Source organism: Acipenser ruthenus, chromosome 6, assembly GCF_902713425.1.
Source record: "Acipenser ruthenus chromosome 6, fAciRut3.2 maternal haplotype, whole genome shotgun sequence".
In the NCBI taxonomy this organism is placed as follows: Eukaryota; Metazoa; Chordata; class Actinopteri; order Acipenseriformes; family Acipenseridae; genus Acipenser; species Acipenser ruthenus.
In genome coordinates this window covers 42,621,469-42,645,804 of record NC_081194.1, presented here as the reverse complement: position 1 = coordinate 42,645,804, position 24,336 = coordinate 42,621,469, and the positions used below count along the sequence as shown (strand labels likewise).

The 24,336-nt window shown below is 40.3% G+C and overlaps 1 protein-coding gene across 2 annotated transcripts in view; it reads left to right on the top strand.

Annotated features, from left to right (window-relative positions):
- Positions 1 to 24,336, top strand: part of LOC117410474 (inactive phospholipase D5-like) — a 202,524-nt gene that overhangs the window by 56,770 nt on the left and 121,418 nt on the right. For both annotated transcript variants that reach the window (XM_034017045.3, XM_034017048.3), the window contains exon 3: positions 23,142 to 23,325. In XM_034017045.3, the coding sequence (XP_033872936.1) occupies positions 23,142 to 23,325 (184 nt within the window). The remainder of the gene's footprint in view (positions 1 to 23,141; positions 23,326 to 24,336) is intronic.

The following is a 24,336-nucleotide window of genomic DNA, read 5'->3' as shown; positions in this document are numbered from 1 at the left end:
GTGTCTGCCTCGTGGGTTTGACCCCACGATTTGTCCCATGGCAGTAATACTGCACTTTTTGCAGGACCTATTTGACAAGGGGAAATCCCCATCCATCCATTTTGACACGGCCTGCCATGTCAATATTGACTCGGTCTCCCCAAGAGCTCACTTCCTGGCGGGACAATTTTTTAAAGCAGCTCGGCAGCTTCGGCCACCTCTGAAGGATATTGTTCCTCACTGGAGGCTTAACACAGACACTCACAAAGCCTCCATTTGAGCTCTTACATTCAGCTGAGCTGAAATTTTTGTCACTTTTTTTTTGCTTGCAGTCACCTCTGCTAAGCGAGTGAGTCAGATGCAAGCATTTTCAATTGCAAAAGCCTGCTTAAATTTTTCAAAGCCAGGACAAAGGTTACACTTCATACCAGTCCTGCTTTTTTGCCTTAAACTAACTTGGCATTCCACAGGAGGCTGTGTGATCCAATGGTTAAAGAAAAGGGCTTGTAACCAGGAGGTCCCCGGTTCAAATCCCACCTCAGCCACTGACTCACTGTGTGACCCTGAGCAAGTCACTTAACCTCCTTGTGCTCCGTCTTACGGGTGAGACGTAGTTGTAAGTGACTCTGCAGCTGATGCATAGTTCACACACCCTAGTCTCTGTAAGTCGCCTTGGATAAAGGTGTCTGCTAAATAAAAACACACTAAAAAAAACACACTTTCCATCCACCTCCTTTCCAGTTTGACATGGAGTGAACGCTCCATACACTCTGCCCTGTGTGGGCACTAGCTTATTATGTGGACAGGATACAAAATTGGAGGCGGTCCCAACAGTTTTTTGTCTGTTATGGGGCTGTCCCATGGGCAAGCCCTGTCTAAACAGCGGCCATCATAATGGATAACAGACACAGTCAGGACGGCCTATGAGCGAGTCAACTTGTCTCCTCCAGAAAAACTCACTGCTCATTTCACCAGGGGCATGGCAACTTCGTGGGCTTGGTTCCAGGGTGCATCTGTCAATGAAATTTGCAATGCAGCGGTTTGGGATACTCCCCATACCTTTACAAGATTCTATCGACTGAATGTCATGGATCCTCAAAACCCTGGCTTTGGAACTGGTGTTGAGGGCGGCTTCAGGGTCAACCCTTACAACATAACATAACGGTGAGTTCTCCCTCAATGTTTTAATCTTAGCTACTTGTTACTGGGGTTCCGAATGGTAATGCACAAGGCACAGCCTTGTAACCTTGTAGCAGTCCAGTCGTTCTGCAATATTGCTTTACAACGGCTTTGGTACACTCACCCATTCGGTAACGTTTACATTTAGTACTTGATATGGAACGTTGGGTTATTATCATAACCATGGTTTGAAGGAAAAATTATACTAGTACCTGTGTCTGTAGCCCTCTTATGCTCTCGGGGGTGAGCATGGCTACGTCACCGGTGCTTGTGCGCAGCTTTGGTATTCTATTCAGGTTCCGGGATCTTTACAGGTAAACACCCATTCAGTAATGGTTACATTTCTATTTCAGTGAACCAGGGTTATGATAATAACCCAACGTTTTATCCAGACATATTTAATGTACCGTTGTGGCAAAAGTTTTGCATCACCTAGAATTTTAGGGTTGAGACATAATAATAATAATAAAAAGATATATATTGTAATGTAGCCTTACGACTGAGGCTTATTTTTCACCCTTACACACACCGACTTACGTGCTCTTATATTATTTACAACAAAAAAACAAAAACAAACAAAAACCTAACTCCTTTTTGGAGCGCTAACTAAAACTTTCTCCGTAACCAACTATAACTGGACGGCTAAGCCGTTTTACCAGTGACACAAAGCAAAACACTCATTCAAACAAACACAGTACCTTGTTGTTAAGCCTCTTTAGCAGCTGGCTTATATTCAGCCAGGCTGCAAATGGCTGCTTCCCCATCAGCCCTGACTGCAGGGAAGTGCTCAGGTGCATTCTGGGAGTTGTAGTCCTGTAACCCTTCTCGGACAACAATTTTTCTCCTCCCCCTATTCTGCGTCAAAATATATATATATATATATATATATATATATATATATATATATATATATATATATATTGTAAACGAGCCTTGCGACTCGGGTTCGTTTTGCCCTTTAAAATACCGACCAGACACAGATGGAGAGTTTGAAAGCGCTTTTGCGCTAATTTTTAATAACGAATCAATGAACAAAAACAAAACAAATCACGAACACAAAATACCCAAACACAAAATAAATACCTAGCTCTTGTACGAGCACTAACTAACACACACAGGAACACCCTGACTACACGTGGGACAGCTAGGCTGTTTCCCCACTAAAAATACACAACAACCACACAGGTTGAATACAGCACTTTTTCTTTCTCTCACGACTGCCAGGACGCAGAGTACACCTTTCTGCTTCCTTCTTCTCAGCAGTCCTGAGCAAACTAACTGTTTCTCTTAAGTACCCTGCACCTGGTCCTAATTTACAATTGTTTCCAGGTGCCGGGAATAACTAAGCAATAAAACAATTAACAAAACCAATTAAACAATACAGCACTACAATCAAACAAAACAAAACCACACATTTTACAGCGGGGATGACTCCAATCCCATCCCCATTGTGTTACAATATATATATATATATATATATATATATATATATGAAAATGACCAAAGCTATTAAATTAAGTGCCAACGGACATTAAAGACTTTTTTTATTGACTGATCATACACAGTGGAAAAGCATGGCAGACAACATCTTTGTCAACGGGCACTATCAAAATGTACCCTGGGTACATGTCAATATATCTAAATGTGCCCTGGGTTATATTAAGCTATCATTTGGTACCTCAGTATGTCATAAATGAACCTGGTCTCAAGTGTCGTGAGTTGTTTGTGAAATCGGTTTGTTACGGCATTTGTCATACCCAATCTGCCATACTGTACGATTTGTAGTTTTTTACAATGACTGGATAATGTTTGTTGGTAAGAGTAGGAACTACAACTGTCAGTTTCACTACAAAGAGAAGTGATGCATGCAGCCAGTTTTATCTCTCTATCGAAACCTGGCTTTGAGATTTACTAGGAATCCTAGTTTCCAAGTCATCACTCTACCAACCCTGGTCCTGGAGAGCTACTGTGGCTGCTGGTTTTCATTTCAACCAATCTCTCAGTTACTTAATTGAGCAAATTATTGGCTTAATTAGTCAAGATTAACAGGTGTTCCAGATCTTGGTTGGAGACCCCTGCTCTACCATATTAAAAAGAATCTCATTTATATATCTATATTGCAATGTTAAATAATGTACTACAGGGATGTTTTTCTATTTCTTTTGTGAGGCTCTTTAATTATTATTTTTTTCTTTGTTTTGTTCTGGTGTACCTTAGCATTGCAAAGAAATAGAATCCTGCTTCATAGGAAGTTATTCTGAACTCAAGCAAACACAGAACTGCTGAGAAGTGCAATATCGTTGATTTTTATTATAAATTATAAATAGCACATCAAGACTTCTGTTGTGTGTGTATTACTTTTTTGATAGTGTAGTAGGGTATTTTTATGAAAAAATATTGTATTAAATAAAAAGGCTAGTTAGGGTTTTTATGCATGTCACTGTGGCAGAGCAAGAGCTCTGCCTGTAAATTTGTGGTATTTGTGTGTGTTTTGGTGGTGGTTGGCAGGGATGGGGTTAATTCCTGTCCCTGCCAAAAACAATGTGAGAATGTGGCTGCTCCTTAATAGAATAATTGGTGTTAATGTGGCAGCTACATCACATAAAAGGAGAGTCCAGGGATCCATTTGGGGAGTGTTGATTAGTGTTGTGAATCTGTGTTTGTATTTTATTTTTGTTCAGTGAAGGTGAATGCCCAGCCTGAAAATGTTTTTTTTGTGTTTTGTTAAACCTTTATTTTGGTCCTTGTGCCCTTTTGTTTGGTTTTATTTTTGTTTATTAAAGTGCATGTTAGCCCTTAAACTGCAGCTTCTTTGCCTCTGGTCTTCACTGGGGATTTTAGAGTGAGCTCTGCTCTGCTCCTCCCACGGGTTAGAGCCAATAAAGGCAGGGACTATTTCTCATCATTGTGCTACAGTGAACCCTATTGGACTAGGGCCTGGTGAGCTCAAGCGGACACCTGTAGGGCTGGACTTTGGCCTCCAAAGGCCGGTGACTCTCCAGCCTTCGTTCTTGGTGTAGAGGCAACTGGCTTGGTTGTGGTCAGAGGACTGCCACTTATCTTCAGTTCTCCTGTGCTATTATACAGAATTGCTGCGGTGAGGGAACATAATTGGACATTCTAAATTGGGTAGAAAATCTCAGAGAAAATAAGAGAAAAAAAAAAGTGCATAAGACATTTAGGCCTTATTAGTATGTTTTTACTTCTAAAAATATAGGTTTTCCTTGGTAAGAAACTGAGCTTCAACATGAAAATAAAGTAAATCAAGCAAGAAAATGCTTTTAAATCTATGACTATTATCCATTTAAGTAGGCTTCTCAAATCATTGGAGATTTCAGAACCATGCTTGTAAATGAAATCACCAATTTAGAATTTGCCAGTATTTCTTGCCTTTCAGTCTAGACAGTGCCAATTACAAAAGCACTGGAAAAGGGTGGAGGCTTCAAAATCTGGCTGTAAAAGCTGACCTCATAATGGATCAATACTGACAGTAAAGCATTTAAAGTAACTTACTGGGTTACATATTTCAAATAATCATGAATAATATAGCTCACTTGTTATTTCACGGTTTGAAAATATAGGAATTTGATTTATCCAAGGCCATGTTGACATGTTTAACATATTTTGTTAACAGTCTAATAGCAAAGTAACGAGGGAGCATTATACAGTAACCTGTGATTTTATTTGGCTTTTCATTAGCATTCATTATTGCAAAGCTAATCCAAAACAGTGACATTTCTAGCTTCTCACATTGTTGCTTTTGTCTGAAGTACTACTGATGTAGAAATGCATTGCTTAATACTTTTTTTTAGGACACCTCTGGTTTTAGCCCTGTACGTTTCAGGTGGTAAAAATACATCTTAGGACTTCAAAACATGTCTAAATCACTGTAAAAGCTGCACCTAATCACTGCCAGGATTTTGTTTTCAAGTCACTTCTGGTTTTAGATCCATCACCATGGTAAAAAATGACAAATTAGGTTAATGGCTTCTTTGCAGCCCCCTATAGATATAATATTTCCGTTCTTGACTTGCTTGAGGACCCTGTAACAGTTGCCATTTTAGACCACAGGGGATGTAATTTAGCAGCACAGATAGCACAAATAGCCTATTTCTTGAGTCAGTTGGTGGGGTGATGGTAGGTGAGCAGTGAGTGGGGGAAAAATACTGGGAACATTTCTAAATTCTGAAAACAGTAAACATATTTGTTTTTAGAGAGATACAAATGCAATGTTGTTAGAATAGAGCTACTGTCAGGTGGTTGGAGGTGAGTCCAAATGTACCAATAATACTTTATTTTATAGTTGCCCATAAAGTTTCAGACAGCATATTGACGAAAGTTTTTGCTGCATAGTACAAAAAACAAAGCACACTAAAAGAGAAAGATGAATGGCTATTAATAATACAGAATCGGATACCTGAATAATACTTGAGAAGTTAGTGTATGTATGTATGTATGGATGGATGTACTGTGTTAATGTGTAACTGTATAACAGTTAAAGGAAGCATACATGTTTCTACACACTTTTTATTTTGTACTTAATACTGACCAGTATTCAGATTGTTTTAATCAACAAACAAATTATGTATGCCAGGAGACAGACTGGAATAGAGAATGTTTGTATTACAATTTAAAGACAATACATTATCAAAAATAATGTATTTACCATTTTGATATATGGGGGAGGGGAGTGGGGGGGGGGAATTATCTGCATGTCTTCACCTCAAGATCAGTAATCCCTTTGGCATTACTGCTTAGCTTTACCATGTTCTTTTCAGGGTGATTAATTGCCTACAGTAGGTTTATAAATGCCCCTTTTCCACATCACAGTTTGCACAGCTATATTATTTATTATTTTAAAATATAAGTGTTTTCTTTCTCACTCGCTCTCTCCCTCCTTCACCACTCACTGTTCTCTTTTAGTAATAAGATCAACAATGCCTGCGTTTCAAATAAACCTCCCCTGAACTGGTTAGTTTGTGGTGTCATCAAAATTGCTGAAAGCTAACATGCAAATGGAGCCACATCCCTAAAGTTATTTTCACTGGTACAAACGCAGATGGAAAAGGATGGGGCAAAGTGTGCCACCAAAATCACATTACAGGGCAAACGCAGTGTGCTCCCGTTTGCACCATGTTTTTTTTCAAAAACTGTGGTAAAAGGGTTTTGTCCTTGTTATCAAAATCAGGCTCTTAGAGGCAACAACTTTACATAGAATGCCCAATTCATCCATAGTTTAACATATTTGTGTATCAGAAATGAATCCTTGATGACTGGTTTGTTTTTTATATTCCACAAAATTAGTTTTAGATGACATACTGTAACATAAGAGTCTCTCTTAGTTTTTACAGTATGCTGGGGGCATTGCTACTGCATATCACTATGTTTTGCTACAACTGCATTAAATAAACTTAATTGTAACTTCAAGTATGAGTGAACAGAATGCTAAACTATGGAGGAATGTAGTATATAGAAATAATATACAGTAGTAGTATTTAAAAACTTACATACAAATTTATAATTTCTAGAAATTTCTCGAAAACAACTCATTTTAGGAAAAATCTTTTGTAGCTAAAGTTTTGCTTTTGTGGATGAGGAAAACAGATTATTTTTAGCAATGCTTTTGAAAAACTCAAAAAATGCTAATTCAAAAGTATTCATATCCTTTGATGCTATGATTGTATTATCTACAAGGTGCTAGAAATTTCAAAATGAAATTTCAATATCTTAGAGAGTATAAAAGGGTTAGGAATAGGATGATTGCTGTCATTACCTATAAGGCAAAAAGTAAAGAGCAGGAGCTCCCGAGTGGCGCATCCAGTAAAGGTGCTCCATGTGGAGTGCAGGATGTGCCCTATAGTCTGGACGTTGTGAGTTTGAGTCCAGGCTATTCCTTTGCCGACCGAGGACTGGAGCTTCTAAGGGGCGGCGCTCAATTGGCCGAGCGTCGCCCAGGAGGAGGGAGGGTTAGGTCGGCCAGGGTGTCCTCGGCTCACTACGCACCAGCGACCCCTGTAGTCTGGCCGGGCACTAGCAGGCTTGCCTGTAAGCTGCCTGAGAGCTGCGTTGTCCTCCGACGCTATAGCTTTTGGTGGCTGCATGGTGAGTCCGCAGTGTGAAAAAAAGCGGTCGGCTGATGGCACACGCTTCGTGGCACAGCGTGTGTTCATCTTCGACCTCCCGAGTCAGCGCAGGGGTGGTAGCGGTGAGCTGAGCCTAAAAATAATTGGCCATTTAAAATTGGGGAGAAAATAATCAAAAATAATTGGCAACGACTAAATTATAAAAAAAAAAAAAAAAAAAAAAGTAAAAAACTAACTGAAGACCTTAGGCAGAAAATGATTTATTGTCATAAAGCTGGAGAAGGATACAAAAAGATTTCCAAGCATTTGAGTATCCAAATTTCAACTATTGTATTCTATCATCAATAAGTACAACACTCATGGTACTGTTACAACGCTCCCTCGGTCTGGAAGAAGGAAGGTTATTTCGCCAAGAACAAGTTAAATAATTGTGAGGAAGGTTAATAACAATCCGAGATTGACTGCCAAATATATTCAAAGTGAATTGGCTGCAAGTGGGACTGGGGTTTCCATTTCAACCATAGGTCGAGTATTGCATGGTGAAGGTCTCAATGGTCGCAGACCAAAGAAAAAGCCAGTCTTAGGAAAACATCACAAGGACAAATCGCTTAAAGTTTGCCAAACGGCATTTGAATGAGTTTAGCTATGAGTTCTGGTCAAAGGTTTTGTGGAGTGATGAAACAAAAATCACACTGATAGTCGTTACATTTGGAGAAAGTCTGGTGAGGTGTACAAAGAAAAGAACACCATACCTACTGTCAAGCATGGAGATGGTAATATCCTTCTATGGGGCTGTTTTTCCTCTAATGGAACAGGAAATTTAGTTCCAATACATGGTAAAATGGATTCCATAGCATACCAAAAGATATTGGCCAATCATCTGAAACCCTCCACTACAAAACTTGGTTTAAAGCACAACTGGACATTCCAACACAACAACGACCCAAAGCACACACATCAAAATCTACTTCAGAATGATTAAAGAATAAAATCAAGGTTCTGGAATGGCTTAGTCAAAGTCCCAATCTAAATCTGAATGGTCCTCAGAATTTTAGAGCAATTTTGCGTTGAAGTATGGTCAAAAATCACTAAAGAATCATGACAAAAGCTCATTGACAAATATCCTAATTGGTTAGAAGAGGTTATTATTGCTAAAAGTGCCTCAACTAGCTGTTAATTTCATTTTCCTTGTCAGGGTATGAATATTTTTGAATTAGCATTTTTGGAGTTTTGCAAAAAAAAAAAATGCTGAAATAAATAATTGTAGACATCTATTTCTTCTAACTTTTTTTTCTTATCCACAAAAGCAAAACTTTAGCTACAAAAGATGTTTCCTAAAATTATTTGTTTTTGAGAAATTTCTAGAAATTATAAATTTCCATTGGGGTATGTAAACTTTTGACTACAACTGTATGTGTAAAGTGAAGCTTTGAAATGCAAACTGTACCATCGGCATTAAGAGATATCACTTATCATGTTGTACATATTGACTGCTACAATATTCAGTAGGCCAATTCCTATCTAGTGTGGTTTTGCATAAACATCAAGCTAGGCTGCTAACAGCTACTCTGGTTAAGTATATTTACATAACAATATCACTAACAATAGTTATCACATTGAACTGATAGCATCCAGTTAAAAAATGTTGTTCATTTATTATTATTATTATTATTATTATTATTATTCATTTAGCAGATGCTTTTATCCAAAGCGACTTACAGAGACTAGGGGGTGAACTATGCATCACAACTGCTGCCGCAGAGTAAGACCTTGGTTTTATGTCTCATCTGAAGGACAGGGCACAAGGTTAAGTGACTTGCTCAGGGTCACACACAGTGGGATAGTGGCTGGGATTGAACCTGGACCCCTCCTGGTAACAAGCCCCTTTCTTTAACCACAGGACCACCAAGTTAAAGGAATTCTCAAAAGAGAGGGGCTGCAGGCATGTTTGGAGTGACATGACAGGTTGTAACTAGCACAGTGGCAAATTATGTCACTTTGAATTTAAGATTGCTTCTTTACTGCTCTTCAAAGCTGAAAGCTGTTAAGCAGTGTAGCTCCTCTGTAGACTCTACAGCCCTTCCATAACAATATGGGAATACACCTACAAAGACTTCAATGGGTAGCAGCCCATAAGATTGTTGTAGAATGAAATTATTAAAGAGATTAGATCACTGTGCTAGGATCTAGAGTCAGAAGTCAACCAAGACCAAATAATGGAAACTATTGCCTTCAAAGAATTGTTGAGAAATGCAAGTAATCACACTATTTCTCAATGATCTATATCAATTTTTTCCATCAATTTCTTTAGTCTCTATGGAAAGGTTACATGGCCAGTGCAATCTGGGTGGAAGTCATATGAGGCCTTCAGTATTCAAATAAGGACATCTGAGTTTGAATGGCCTCAGTCTTGGAAAATGATTCCTTGTATTTACTGGTAGAAGGATTGATGGTGGAGCATAAACTGCTAATAGCCTTGATAATCTGGTCAATAGTTTTGACAAATGTGTCTGATGTTCCCAAAACTAAAATCAATTCTGCATACAATGCAGTCTTAATCAGTCAGAACTTTTTGGCAGAAACACCTGTAATATTTCCACATTCAGTTAGTTGTGCAATTCATATGTAGAGTGAATACCGTCGATATTATTACAGTATAAGTATTTAGGTTAGCAATGGGGTTATGTTTCTGAAAATGAAGAAGCAAATACCAGAAACCTCTGACCAACAAAGACTACATTCTATTCTGAATTGATGTATTTTGGTTGGGGTAACTCAAGATGCTTCTCCAAACCACTGACCAGAGTATCAGTGCTATTAACAGTGCTAGTTTCGCTGTCACTCATTCTGCCAATAAATACAAGACATATAGGTAATTTGGTTTGAGACCATTAGAGCTCATATTTGTCTGAAAACTTGATTCCCCTATTGTTCCCCATGTCTGTCCCACCCAGATGGCCACTGACCACCAGTAAGTGTCTCTACTATGCCAGATATTAAGAGCCCAATTTTGAGGAAACGCAGTAAAATGCAAACGTAAGTGCTTTACATGTGCGCTAGATTGCGGCATCCCCTTTATGTTGGGAGTTTGAGCTGGGCACTGGTAGTATTCTGTTATTGCTGACCAATGAAGAAAAAGTGATGCCCTGTCCATTTCGGACTATATTAGTGCCAGTGGTCAGCATAACTGTCGATGTGTGGCCTCATTCGCTTCTTAGCTTTTCATCAAAATCACTTAAAGCCAGCATGCAAATTAGGTCACATCCTGAAAGTTATGCCGACCACTGGCACAAATGCAGACTGAAAAGGATGGGGCAAAGTATGCCACCAAAATCACATTGCAGGGCAAAGGCAGTTTGTTCTAGTTTGCACCATTTTGTCCTTATTGCTCTGCCATCAAAATCGGGTCCTAAATCTAGGATGATATTAAGCATCTGTAGGCCCTAATTATTGGTTCCATGCCCTCTACTCATAATATCTCTAACATTTTGTTCCACAAACTGCCCTTAAGAGTCTTTGTAGTTGTGGCCCTTGAACTTTCTATTTTGCAGCTGGGTCACCAATGTTTAATCTTACCAATGAAAATGTTTCTTCTTGGGTCATTCTGATTCAGATACTGGTAAAATAAATAAATAAAAAAAAATAAAAATAATTCATTCACACTCCTCATGACAGAACATTTAAAATTGTTTTACATTCTTGGTTATATAACTTTTTTATTTGGATCAGGAGTTATGCAGGAACAAATAGCATTTTAATTATTATTATTATTAGTTTATTTAGCAGACGCCTTTATCCAAGGCGACTTACAAAGACTAGGGTGTGTGAACTATGCATCAACTGCAGAGTCACTTACAATTACGTCTCACCCGAAAGACGGAGCACAAGGAGGTCAAGTGACTTGCTTAAGGTCACACAATGAGTCAGTGGCTGAGGAGGGATTTGAACCGGGGACCTTCTGGTTACAAGCCCTTTTCTTTAACCACTGGACCACACAGCCTCCTTAATAGTATTACAGTATGTTTATTAAGAAGTCATGATGCTTAGCAGACTTTTAAAACTGATACTGCTCATTTGTATTCTTCAAACACAAGTTTATTGACAACTAAGTCTACTTCCTTAAACCTGTTCCAAATTAATGTATACTTACATTTCACAAAAAAAGCAATGTATAATAACAGTTCCTCATTGGCATGTCTAAATGCTAACCAAAAACAGAACACCGGTAACTGTACAAAATACCTTAAAATAAAATTAACCTCAGTCATAGTACCTATTTGCCGTCTTGTTTCTGTTATGACAAGCTTATTTTGAGTCAAATAAATTTACAGCGCTCAAGAGAGGCATGCCGTGAAAATGTAAGACGCTACATTATTGGATTAAACTAAGCATGTGATTGACACAAAGGGAACCAATAGGGTAAACCACAGTTGCTAAACCAAAAGCCCACCACTGCCACCCAGAGGTTAAACTCGTGTTTTACAAAAAGGAATTGCTATTATGAAACTAAGTATAATCAGCTAATTCAACAGTCAGATAGAAATCATATGAGGATTTTGTGGTCTGTCATAACAACACATTAATTTAGCACTTAAATTACTGCATAGTGTTACACTTTTTCAGACTGCATGACCCAACTGGTGTGTCCCACTAAAGTAAAAACAAAAATAAATAAAAATAAAAAAGGAAATACTTTTAAAAAATGTTAGATTTCCAAGTGGATAGGCTACCAAATTCCATCAAACCTCAACCTCTCTTTTGTACTATATTTAACAACTTCTTACACTCCGCGTACGTGTGACGCCGACACCGCAGTGACTGAACTAAACTACGCTGAACATGTGAGTTCGGCATTTGTTGCTGCTGCATGTTAAACGGTGACTTACTTGATATTAAGACAAAGTAACTGAATACAAATTTGCAAATCACAGTGTTTTTTTTTTTTAAATAAAATGATTGCATTTTTATATGTGCAGCCTGGACTCTTCATTCATGTTTCCAAATGACATTGAATTTAGGCTACGGTGTAATCACCAAATATATAAAAGGTACAATTCAAAAATATTTCCTAAATAATTTACGTTCTAGCGGTAATATTTATTACCGCTAGAACGTAAATTATATATATATATATATATATATATATATATATATATATATATATATATATATAGCCTAATGTTTGCAGCATACTGGCAAAGTGCACTTACCTGTATAGACGACCAAAGAGCAGAACACTTTGTAAATAACTACAATCATAAAAGTAATACATTAATACTAGTCTGCTGAACTCCGTTTCTATAAATCCGTCTTCCAAATAAATCCAAATCAAAAGGCGGTCTGCATCGGTGATTTAACTCGACTCGCGTTATTACGACGCGGCAAAACAAAACACAAGTCAAAACCGTCAAGCTTGTTTTTTTGTTTTGTTTTAAACTGTCTAGTACCTGGGTTAGCACTTCACATATCCACAGTCGTGTCTGTACATCACAAAGACATCTGTTGTAAGAAAAAAAAAACTTGTGCGGACAAACTTGCTGTGATATGATAAACTCACCGGTTGCCAAGCAAGGAAGTGTAGGTGTTAGAGAGTAGGCTATATTATGATTTGAGATTATTTTTCTGCTCAGAACTGAAATGCCAACACAAGATAAAATTAAAATTCCGTCAGGTCGATCGAAACCAGTTTCGGGTGGTTAAGAGCTGTAACAGAAGAGCCTTAAGAAAAAAAATGTAAAGATTTGTTGTACAGTATATAGCCTACTAAGTTACATCACTTCTGTTCTGCTTTGAAAGCTGTCGACGTCTGTGTGTATTTGAGAACGTCTTAGCTGTGTTAAAGAAGCCAATCTTCACTAAGGTCCGCCTATCGCCCGCCCTGTGGGCTGAGCCTCTGCAAGTCAAGCCAGGACAGGTAACAGTATAAATAAATATAAACATTATTATTATTATTTGTTTATTTAGCAGACGCCTTTATCCAAGGCGACTTACAGAGACTAGGGTGTGTGAACTATGCATCAACTGCAGAGTCACTTACAATTACGTCTCACCCGAAAGACGGAGCACAAGGAGGTCAAGTGACTTGCTTAAGGTCACACAATGAGTCAGTGGCTGAGGTGGGATTTGAACCGGGGACCTTCTGGTTACAAGCCCTTTTCTTTAACCAATGGACCACACAGCCTCCTTAATAGTATTACAGTATGTTTATTAAGAAGTCATGATGCTTAGCAGACTTAAAACTGATACTGCTCTAAATGCTGATCTTGCTGTCTTTACTTGAACTGTTTTAATTGGTTTTGTAGAGGTTACTCCATTATGTTTATCTGAGCTGGTTGTTAAAATGAATTCCACCACCAGTTCTCTTGATCCTGTTTCAGCCCCTTGTTTCTCAGTTTTGTGCCCTTCTGTTACAAACTTAATTAATGAATCATTGAGATCTGGTGTTGTGCCTTCACTTCTCAAACTGGCTGCTATTACTCCTGTACTGAAAAAAACAAATATAAATACTGAAGCTTTATGTAATTACAGGCCAATTTAAAATTTACCTTTCTTGGCAAACATTTTAGAACGGGTGGTAGCGTCTCAGCTTCAGTCTCATCTAGTGCTTAATCAGCTTCATGAACCTTCCCAATCTGGTTGTAGATCAGCACATAGCACAGAAACTGCTTCAGTTAAGGTAGTAAATGACTTGTTGATGTCCGCAGACTCAGGTTCTCCATCTATTCTTGTTTTGTTGGACCTGAGTGCGGCCTTTGATACTGTTAACAATGATATTCTTTCACATTGTTTAAAGGACTTTATTGGTCTTTCTGGTACTGTCCTTCAGTGGTTTACTTCCTACTTGTCAAATAGAAAGCAGTTTGTTATGTTAGGTGGGTTTAAGTCTGATGCCAGCTCTGTTACATCTGGTGTTCCGCAGGGTTCCGTTCTGGGACCGGTATTATTCAATATTTACATGCTTCCACTTGGTCAAATAATCAGATGCCATGGCATTCATTATCATTGCTATGCTGATGACACACAAATTTACCTACAGACTAAACCTGGTGTTTCTTTGACTGTTTCTGTACTCAATAACTGTTTAGCTGATGTAAAAACTTGTAGCAAAAATGTTTGCAATTAAATTGTAATAAAACAGAGGTTATGTTATTGGGTTCGGCTCATCAGGTTAGCACAGCTGGTAATTTTAAATTGGTTATTGATGGGGGTGAGATTAGTCCAACCTCTGAAGTTACTAACCTAGGCGTGAGGCTGGCTTGTACACTTTGTTTTGAGGATCACGTTAAGAACATCTGCAAAGTGTCCTTCTTTCACTTACGAAACATTGCTCACCTTAGATCATCTTTATCTATGCCTGATGTTGAGAAACTAATACATGCCTTTATTTCATCAAGGTTGGACTACTTGTAATGTAGTAGAACATAAGAACATAAGAAAGTTTACAAACGAGAGGAGGCCATTCGGCCCATCTTGCTCGTTTGGTTGTTAGTAGCTTATTGATCCCAGAATCTCATCAAGCAGCTTCTTGAAGGATCCCAGGGTGTCAGCTTCAACAACATTACTGGGGAGTTGGTTCCAGATTCCCACGATTTTCTGTAAAACAGTGCCTCCTATTTTCTGTTCTGAATGCCCCTTTATCTAATCTCCACTTGTGACCCCTGGTCCTTTTTTCTTTTTTCAGGTCGCAAAAGTCCCTTGGGTCGACATTGTCAATACCTTTTAGAACTGCGAATGCTTGAATCAGATTGTCGCGTAGTCTTCTTTGTTCAAGACTGAATAGATTCAATTCTTTTAGCCTGTCTCCATATGACATTCCTTTTAAACCCGGAATAATTCTAGTCGCTCTTCTTTGTATTCTTTCTAGAGCAGCAATATCCTTTTTGTAGAAAGGTGACCAGAACTGAACACAATATTCTAGGTGAGGTCTTACTAATGCATTTTAAAGTTTTAACGTTACGTCCCTTGGTTTAAATTCAACACTTTTCACAATATATTCGAGCATCTTGTTGGCATTTTTTATAGCTTCCCCACATTGTCTAGATGAAGACATTTCTGAGTCAACATAAACTCTTAGGTCTTTTTCATAGATTCCTTCTTCAATTTCAGTATCTCCCATAAGGTATTTATAATGCACATTTTTATTGTCTGCGTGCAGTACCTTACACTTTTCTCTATTAAATGTCATTTGCCATGTGTCTGCCCAGTTCTGAATGCTGTATAGATCATTTTTGAATGACCTTTGCTGCTGCATCAGTGTTTGCCACTCCTCCTATTTTTGTGTCGTATGTAAATTTAACAAGTTTGCTTACTATACCAGAATCTAAGTCATTAATGTAGATTAGGAATAGCAGAGGACCTAATACTGATCCTTGTGTTACACCACTGGTTACCTCGCTCCATTTTGAGGTTTCTCCTCTAATCAATACTTTGTTTTCTACATGTTAACCACTCCCTAATCTATGTGCTTGCATTTCCTTGAGTCCCTACTGCGTTCAGTTTGAGAATTAATCTTTTATGCGGGACTTTGTCAAAAGCTTTCTGGAAATCTACATAAACCATGTCATATGCTTTGCAATTATCCATTGTCGATGTTGCATCCTCAAAAAAATCAAGCAGGTTAGTTAGACGCGATCTCCCTTTCCTAAAACCATGCTGACTGTCTCCCAGGATACTGTTACCATATAGGTAATTTTCCATTTTGGATCTTATTATAGTTTCCATAAGTTTACATATAATAGAGGTTCGGTTTTGTCTCCCTTTTTGTGGATCAATATCACGTTTGCAATTCTTCAGTCTGTCGGTACAACCCCTGTGTCAAGAGACTGTTGCATGATCTTGGTTAGCGGTTTGTACATAACTTCTTTCATTTCTTTGAGTACTATTGGGAGGATCTCATCCAGGGGATTTGTTTATTTTAGGAGCTCCAAGTCCCTTCAACACTTCTACCTCTGTTATGCTAAAGTTATTTAAAACTGGATAGGAACAGGTCAACATGCGGGGCATGTTGCCCGGATTCTCCTTTGTTAAACTTGTGAAAAGTAATCATTTAATATAATTGCTATTTTTTTTCTTCGTCTATGATTTTGCCATTTGTATCTCTTCGACATTTAACCACCTCTTTGAATGTTCCCTTGTTATAATATTGGAAAAATGTTTTGGAATTAGTTTTAGACCCCTTAGCAGTGTTCATTTCTATCTCTCTCTTGGCCTTTCTAACTTCCTTTTTGACTTGCGTTTGCAGTTCTAAGTACTCTTTTGTCCCTTTTAAACACTCTGTAAAGTCCCTTTTTCGCTGAATATTTTTTTAATTGATCAATTAAACCATTTTGGCCATTTTGTTTTAGATTTAGATTTGTCTACTTTTGGGATATAATTGTTTTGCGCCTCTAGTACTACATTTTTTTTAAAAAAACAGCCATCCTTTTTCTGAGGATGTTTTCTCTATTTTACTCCAATCTACTTCTATTAGTCTCTGTTTCATACCTTCATAGTTTGCCATTCTAAAATTGTAAACCTTAGCTTTAGTCATTACTTTTTGGGTTTTAAAAAACACTTCAAATGAAACCATGTTGTGGTCTGAGTTTGCCAATGGTTCTCTGACCTGTTTTAGTTATTCTGTCTTTGTTATTTGAAAAGACTAAATCAAGGCATGCCTCCCCTCTAGTCGGTGCCTTGACAATTTGCGTTAAGAAGCAGTCATTTTTCATTTCCACCATTTCAATTTCATCTGTCATGCTCCCCATCGGGTTTTCCCATTTTATATGAGGCAAGTTGAAATCCCCCATTAGTATGGCTTCTCCTTTGCTACACGCATTTCTAATGTTGTTGTATAACAGATTATTTTGCTCAGCGTCTGAATTTGGCGGTCTGTAGCATGCTCCTATTATTATGCCCTTTGAATTTTTGTCCATTATTCTGACCCATATTAATTCAGCGTTATTTTCTTCGTCCAGATTTAACACCTGTGCTTCAAGACTATTTCTTATGTATAGCGCTACCCCTCCGCCTCTTCTGTCCTGCCTGTCTTTCCTATACAGTGTGTACCCACTAATATTATATTCGTCTCCATCACTCTTGGATAACCACGTTTCTGTAACACCAAGCACATCGTAGTTACTTGTTAGTGCAGTAGCTTCAAGTTCTAACATTTTGTTTCTGAGACTTCTAGCATCTAGATAAATACATTTAATGACTGTCTTACCTGAGTTGTTGCCCTTGTTTTGATGTGGTCTCCCTTCTGTTTTTTTGTTGATTTCTCCCCCTCTTGACCTTTATGAAAATATCCTGTAGTATTACTACAGGAAAAATACAACACATTACCATTGTCAGTTTCCTGTGGTACTATTCAGTTGTGTTTTAAGCCATTCCTGTTGTACCATTCTTGTGGTACTATTCCTGTCTTACCATGCTATTTCTGTAGGTGTACTTTTCATGTATTTAATCTGTTATTCTGAACCTGTAGTACATATTGCTGTTGTAATATTTATGAGGTACTATTCTGATGTACCTTTGTGGTACATCAATCCTATCATATTTGTGTGTGGTTACAACCTGGTCCTGTAATTGCTGCCCTACAGCATTACATTGAACAATTTATATTGTCAGAACACGTACAAAACATCAAGTTGTGCCTCTATCATATAACATGTATCAATTATTATTGCCACAAATATAAGTGTAACATCTGTATGTTCAATAATAAGTAAATAAATTAATTAATATTTGTAGAGTAAATCTCAAATGTGTAAAAGAAACAGAACAGATACATTTTTTTGTATTATTAGATTTATTAACCCTTTGCAGTCCATTTATTAAGTGCGTGTCAGGCGCGTCAGGTCCAACTTATTTTCACATGCGCAGTTAATTTTAGACGCGCTGTTTAAAAGTATTTTTTTTCCACAGTCAAATGGGTTTAAAAGGCCCTGTATACCAACAAAGCACTCACTAGGCATCTCCAGCCCCGCCCCACCCTTTCGTTCGCTATCGCTTTCACATATGCTAAGAAATAAATAATAATAATAATAATAATAGTCATACATACTGATCAATCATCACCTGATCACTTGTTTTATCACCAAACTCCTCAATAATGTAATCCAAGTCATTATTTTATTACTATAACATCTCAAAAAAGCTCTGCAAATGTCCGTGATATTCTCTGTGCGCTGATTCAGTAACAGCCAGCTTGTTTCCTTATGGCCGCTCCTATCTGATGCCAGGGGCAAGTATGACTATTCATGAGATACGCCCTTTTTATTATTTTTTATTTTTTCAGCTTGTCTCAGCTCCTGTCGCTCCCACTCGGCCATTGAATGGTCTTCTTGGCTTTTTCTGGAGAAAAAACGACAAGAAACCAGTTTTTTTGCATTTTTTTGATGATGTCGGACAGGGTCCGACATTGGACCGGATAGGAATAATTGCAATGTTGGACCAGGTCTGACATAGGACCGAAAAAGGTTAAAACACCAAAAACCAGAACAAAGAAAACTATTTTTTGGTATTAATGAAATTATTAAAACAACCAAACTTTTATTTCTTGCTGCTTCCTTTAATTGCTTTAATAGCCCTGTCTGTAAAACAAAAACAAAAATTACAATAAGAAATGTCCAATTACAAATGTCCAAAATTACATTAAGAAATGTCTAATGTCTGATTTAAACATTTTTAAGCACACAATAGACCAAGTCTACAAATTATGTTTTTATAACATTTTCTTAGTTGTTAGGACACACAGGTCAGCATTCAATGTCTTAACATAGGATATAATTGTTTGTAAGTGCAGGTAATTATACCTTCATCAGGTTATGAACATTTTTTGTAAAACTTTGTTATATGCCATTAAGTTTCCAAAGGTTGTTACAGCTCTATTCCTAAATAAGAAACTAGTGTTGCAAATGTAAAAACTGCTAATGTTCATGGAACAGTGATGGAGAAAATGTGTTATAAAGATACAAAATAAACAAACAGACAGGTACTGTACTTCTACAAACACACACAAAAACATGTCTTTAGCTGTGTCTTTTCAGCTTCTTTCTTTTGAAGTAAGCGCACAACAAGATCATCCCTGTACAGATTGACAGCTTCCTTGCCTTCTATTTTTTTTTCTTAAAGATCAGAATCAAAACAAACCAATGGTTATGAGATTCATAAGGCTCTATCCTGGACTGAACAACTTCTAAACAACTCATATTTTTGAGCTTCTGTGTAATTAAATTCATCCTTGGCAGTTTCAGTTTGGAATGAAATATGTCACTTTAAAGATGCAAATTAATGTTGAAGATTAAAAGAAACGCTACTGCTGTAAGCCTATAAATATTATAAATTATATATTTTTTTAAAATGTATCTAACAATGCAGTAAATACTGTAAATGCCATAATTTTGCAGAATTACCTGTCACCCAAGCATAAGTTAGATTAACATCTGCTAGTATACTAACTGATAAAATGTTTGTACATGGCCAGCAATGAGGAAAACAATATTCTTCATAAGATTTAGTTTGGTACCGATTTAAGCCTAAAGCTGTGTATTGATTGCCCTTGTCTCTGCACAGTATTGACTGGGCCTAAACTATTACATCCGCCCTCACAGAACTCTCTGAAGCAGAAAGATTGCCTCTCATATGGCCTTGTCTCAGGAGATATTACCTGAAGGAAAAAAGGTTTGCATCCAAGAGAGCACAGACATGACTCTGATAACGAAAACATTACCTAGATAACCAAAAGAGAAAAACCAAATAGTGAATTTAGACACTAGTAGTGAAGGTTGTGTGGTAGATCAATGCTACAATAGGAAGTAATTTACTTCTTAATGGAACTGTGACAGGGTGACTGATTGGTGACGTCACGGCAGAAGCAGGAAGGGAAAATACACTGACACCAGGGAAGCACTGCAGTTCAAAGAAAGAATCGGCTGGCTGCCGTTTTTATTGGCAAAACAAATAATAAAATAAAATATTTAAACAAAAAACACACAAGCTCACAGAGCAAACTAAAAGGGTAAACACAAAATATAAATAAACTGTACAGGTCAGGCTGGGCAGTCGCTGTCACTGTAATAGTATACTTAAATGTTTACGATATTGTTTTCTCACGTTCTCTCCGCTCTCGTTCCTCCTCTGAACTCCCACCTCGAGTTGGAGAGCTGCAGGCTTTTTATATTTAGGTGACCATCTCCCGATTAGCAACAAATTAAATCACCTAATTAATTCGGGAGATGGCCACCTTCTGCACGAGTTTACTAATTACCGTGTGGATGGGGCTTCACCGTCATAAATATAATACAATAAAAATAAATAAACAATACAGAATAAACACAGTGGCTGAGGGGGACCCCGCTCTAAAAATAAATAAACAAAACAATGTACAGGGCACTTCGCCCTGTTACATATCCCCCCCCTTGTGCAACGCACACTTGGCCCCAACGGCCACCTCCCCCCTCAGTCTCAAAGTCCCGGAAGAGGGGGAAGCACAGTGTCCATGGGGGTGGCCATGGTGGGAGGTCCGGCACCCCCCAATACTTCGTGGCCGGCAGCTCCCTCTTACGGGGCTCCCGCCACACACTATCCTGCCGCGAAAGTGCGGCTGGGGGAGCTGGTCTTCTGACCTCCCCCCCTTCTTCGTGGCCTGCAGCTCCCCTCCGTGTTGCTCTGGCCACAGTGTTTCCTGCCGCGAAACTGCGACTGGGGGAGCTGGTCTCCTGACCTCCCCCCCTTTCTTCATGACCGGCAACTCCCCTCCGTGGGGCTCCGATCACACGATCTCCGGCCGCGAAAGTGCGGCTGGGGGAGCTGGTCTCCTGACCTCCCCCCCTTTCTTCCTGGCCGGCAGCTCCCCTTCATGGGGCTCCGGCCACAGTATAGCGACCCCAGGCGAAGCAGGACCCTCGACGACCCCAGGCGAAGCAGGACCCTCGACGACCCCAGGCGAAGCAGGATCCCCGGCGACCCCAGGCGACGGCAGCAGCAGCGGACCCTCGGGAGGCGACGGCAGCAGCAGCGGACCCTCGGGAGGCGAACTCGGGAGGGGAGCACCTGGCCATGGAGGCGGCAGCGGGAGCTCCACTTCTCCCTCATACCCTGTGCGGAGCAGCAGGCAGCCCCAGGCGATGCGGAGCAGCAGGCAGCCCCAGGCGATGCGGAGCAGCAGGCAGCCCCAGGCGATCCAGGCGTGGCATCCCTGGGCGGTGCGAGGCTGGCATCCTTGGGCGGTGTGAGGCTGGCATCCTTGGGCGGTGTGAGGCTGGCATCCTTGGGCGGTGCGAGGCTGGCATCCTTGGGCGGTGCGAGGCTGGCATCCTTGGGCGGTGCGAGGCTGGCATCCTTGGGCGGTGCGAGGCTGGCATCCTTGGGCGGTGCGAGGCTGGCATCCCCGAGTGATGGCGAACTGGCATCCCCGGGCGATGCACGACAGGGCGGCAGCAGTCCCTCAGGAGGCGACGGCGGCAGCGGACCCTCGGGAGGCGACTGCAGGAGGGGAGCCAGGACCAGCGGTGGGGCTAGGTTTGGCCCTCTTCTCAGCCGCGGTGACCCAGCCGTTTTCCCCCTTGCCCTTTTTAGCAGCCTGTGCAAGGGCAGCTGCGGACCGCTAGCCTTCTGTCCTGGTCCGTCCTGTCGTGAAGGGAGAGGCAGCTCCTGCTCCTCTCCCTCGGGTGGTTGAGAAAGAGGCAGCTCCTGCTTCTCTCCCTCAGGTGGTGGTGGTGGAGGCAGAGGCAGAGGCAGCTCCTGCTTCTCTGCTCCTGGTGAAGGCGGCAGGGGCTCCTCCCCTTCTGGCTGCGAAGGCGGCAGGGGCTCCTCCCCTTCTGGATGCGAAAGCAGCAGGGGCTCCTCCCCTTCTGGCTGCGAAGGCGGCAGGGGCTCCTTCCCTTCTGGCTGCGAAGGCAGCAGGGGCTCCTCCCCTTCTGGCTGGGAAGGCGGCAGGGGCTCCTCCCCTTCTGGTTGCAGCCGTGAAACCAGCAGGCATGCTCCCTCTGCTGGTGGCGGTGATGGAGGCGGAACCAGCAGGCCTGCTCCCTCTGCTGGTGGTGGTGGGAGCGACACAGTCCTCCCATGGTCGTGGAGGCGGAACCAGCAGGAACTCTCCCTCTGCTGGCGGAGGTGGGAGCGACACACAGTCCTCCCAGGGCGGTGGAGGCGGAACCAGCAGGAATGCTCCCTCTGCTGGCGGAGGTGGGAGCGACACACAGTCCTCCCAGGGCGGTGGAGGTGGAACCAGCAGGAACTCTCCCTCTGCTTTTGGTGGAGACTGAGGCGACCCCTGCTCCTCCCTCTCCTGATGGACTGGGCAGCGGGCCACGTAGTGCTCACCTCCGCAGATGGGGCCTAGCTGGGGTAGCTGTCCGAGGGGGTACCAGGGGCAGTTGGTTCTGGAATGCCCAGGCTTAGCACAGCAGTAACACCCGGGCTGCTGTTCCTCCGGCTGGTGTTGTGGCTGCTGCCTTCTTATCCTCCTCTTTCCTCCCATCCTTCTCCACACACAATGAAAAAAAAAAACGAAAAAAACTGCAGTACCCTACTTCTGCCTGAGTCCAGGAGGACTCTGGTGATCCCACGCTGGACACTACGTGTGACAGGGTGACAGATGGACTGACGTCAGGCATACAACGTTAATGTCAATGTGTTGTTGTTTTTTTTTGTTGTTGTTTTGTTTTTTTTAATTATGAGAACTTGATAAATTTTACCTTCTTAAGAGACATTTTGAAATCTTGAGCCTGATATTTATTTTGGTGATGTTTGTGGTCTTGTTAACAGTTCTGACGTCCGTATGTAATGATAAAACTGTTTAAGCCCATAATCATATGGCTAAAACAAATGTTTTTAAATGTAACTTTTTTTTTACTAGAAAATCACAGAAGTGCAAGCTTTTAAGCCAATTGTTTTTTTTTGTTTGTTTTTTCCCCTCAGCATTGTTCTTGTAGAGAACATACCTGAAGACCTGTCCTGCTTGGACAATGGCACTGTCCATCTGTCTCTCTATCAGGGCCTGCTCAGCCTCCTGGATTCAGCTGAGAAGACAGTGGAAATCGTATCTTCTCACTGGGCCCTAAACAATACAGACCCGGAACAGAGTCATCCTTCAACCTGGCAGGTATGAACTTACAGAAAAATATCAATCGGGATACCATTGCTACACAAGTGTATTATGCTGAAGAAACCATAGCAGACCTATAAGAAGACCATATCACTGTCAATAACAGCTGACACTGTACAGTCATTTATTCCAAATCATCATTGCCACGATTTATTAAGGAAAACACATGCAATATAGTTAAATAGAAATAAACAATATATTTGTTTTCGAATTGTAATTGGTGCTAATGACAATTTGGGGTAAATAACTTGTAGAACATTACAATGGATTAGTTCACATCATAGAATTCATGTTGAAATATAAAAATGTTTTAGCCTCAGTAAGCCATTCATAGTATGTTTATAGCACTTTGTATTGGATGACTCTGTTTGAATTCGAGCTGCAGTGTTTTGAGTGGAATATTTCAAGAGACGCTTTGCCTGTGGTTTAATACTATTAAAAATGAAAAGCCCTGAAAACTGAACTTAATTTATGGGACACTTCAGGTGAATAATCGCATGGAGTAGCAGTTAAAAATACAATTTTCAAAATTATCAAACAAACTGCCTTCTGCTACAGCCAAATATTTCAAATTTTGACTCATCAGTCCAGAGCACCTGCTGCCATTTTTCTGCACCCCAGTTCCTGTGTTTTCGTGCATAGTTGAGTCGCTTGGCCTTGTTTCCACGTCAGAGGTATGGCTTTTTGGCCGCAAGTCTTCCATGAAGGCCACTTCTGACCAGACTTCTCCGGACAGTAGATGGGTGTACCAGGGTCCCACTGTTTTCTGCCAATTCTGAGCTGATGGCACTGCTGGACATCTTCCGATTGCGAAGGGAAGTAAGCATGATGTGTCTTTCATCTGCTGCAGTAAGTTTCCTTGGCCGACCACTGCGTCTACAGTCCTCAACGTTGCCCGTTTCTTTGTGCTTCTTCAAAAGAGCTTGGACAGCACATCTGGAAACCCCTGTCTGCCTTGAAATTTCTGCCTGGGAGAGACCTTGCTGATGCAGTATAACTACCTTGTGT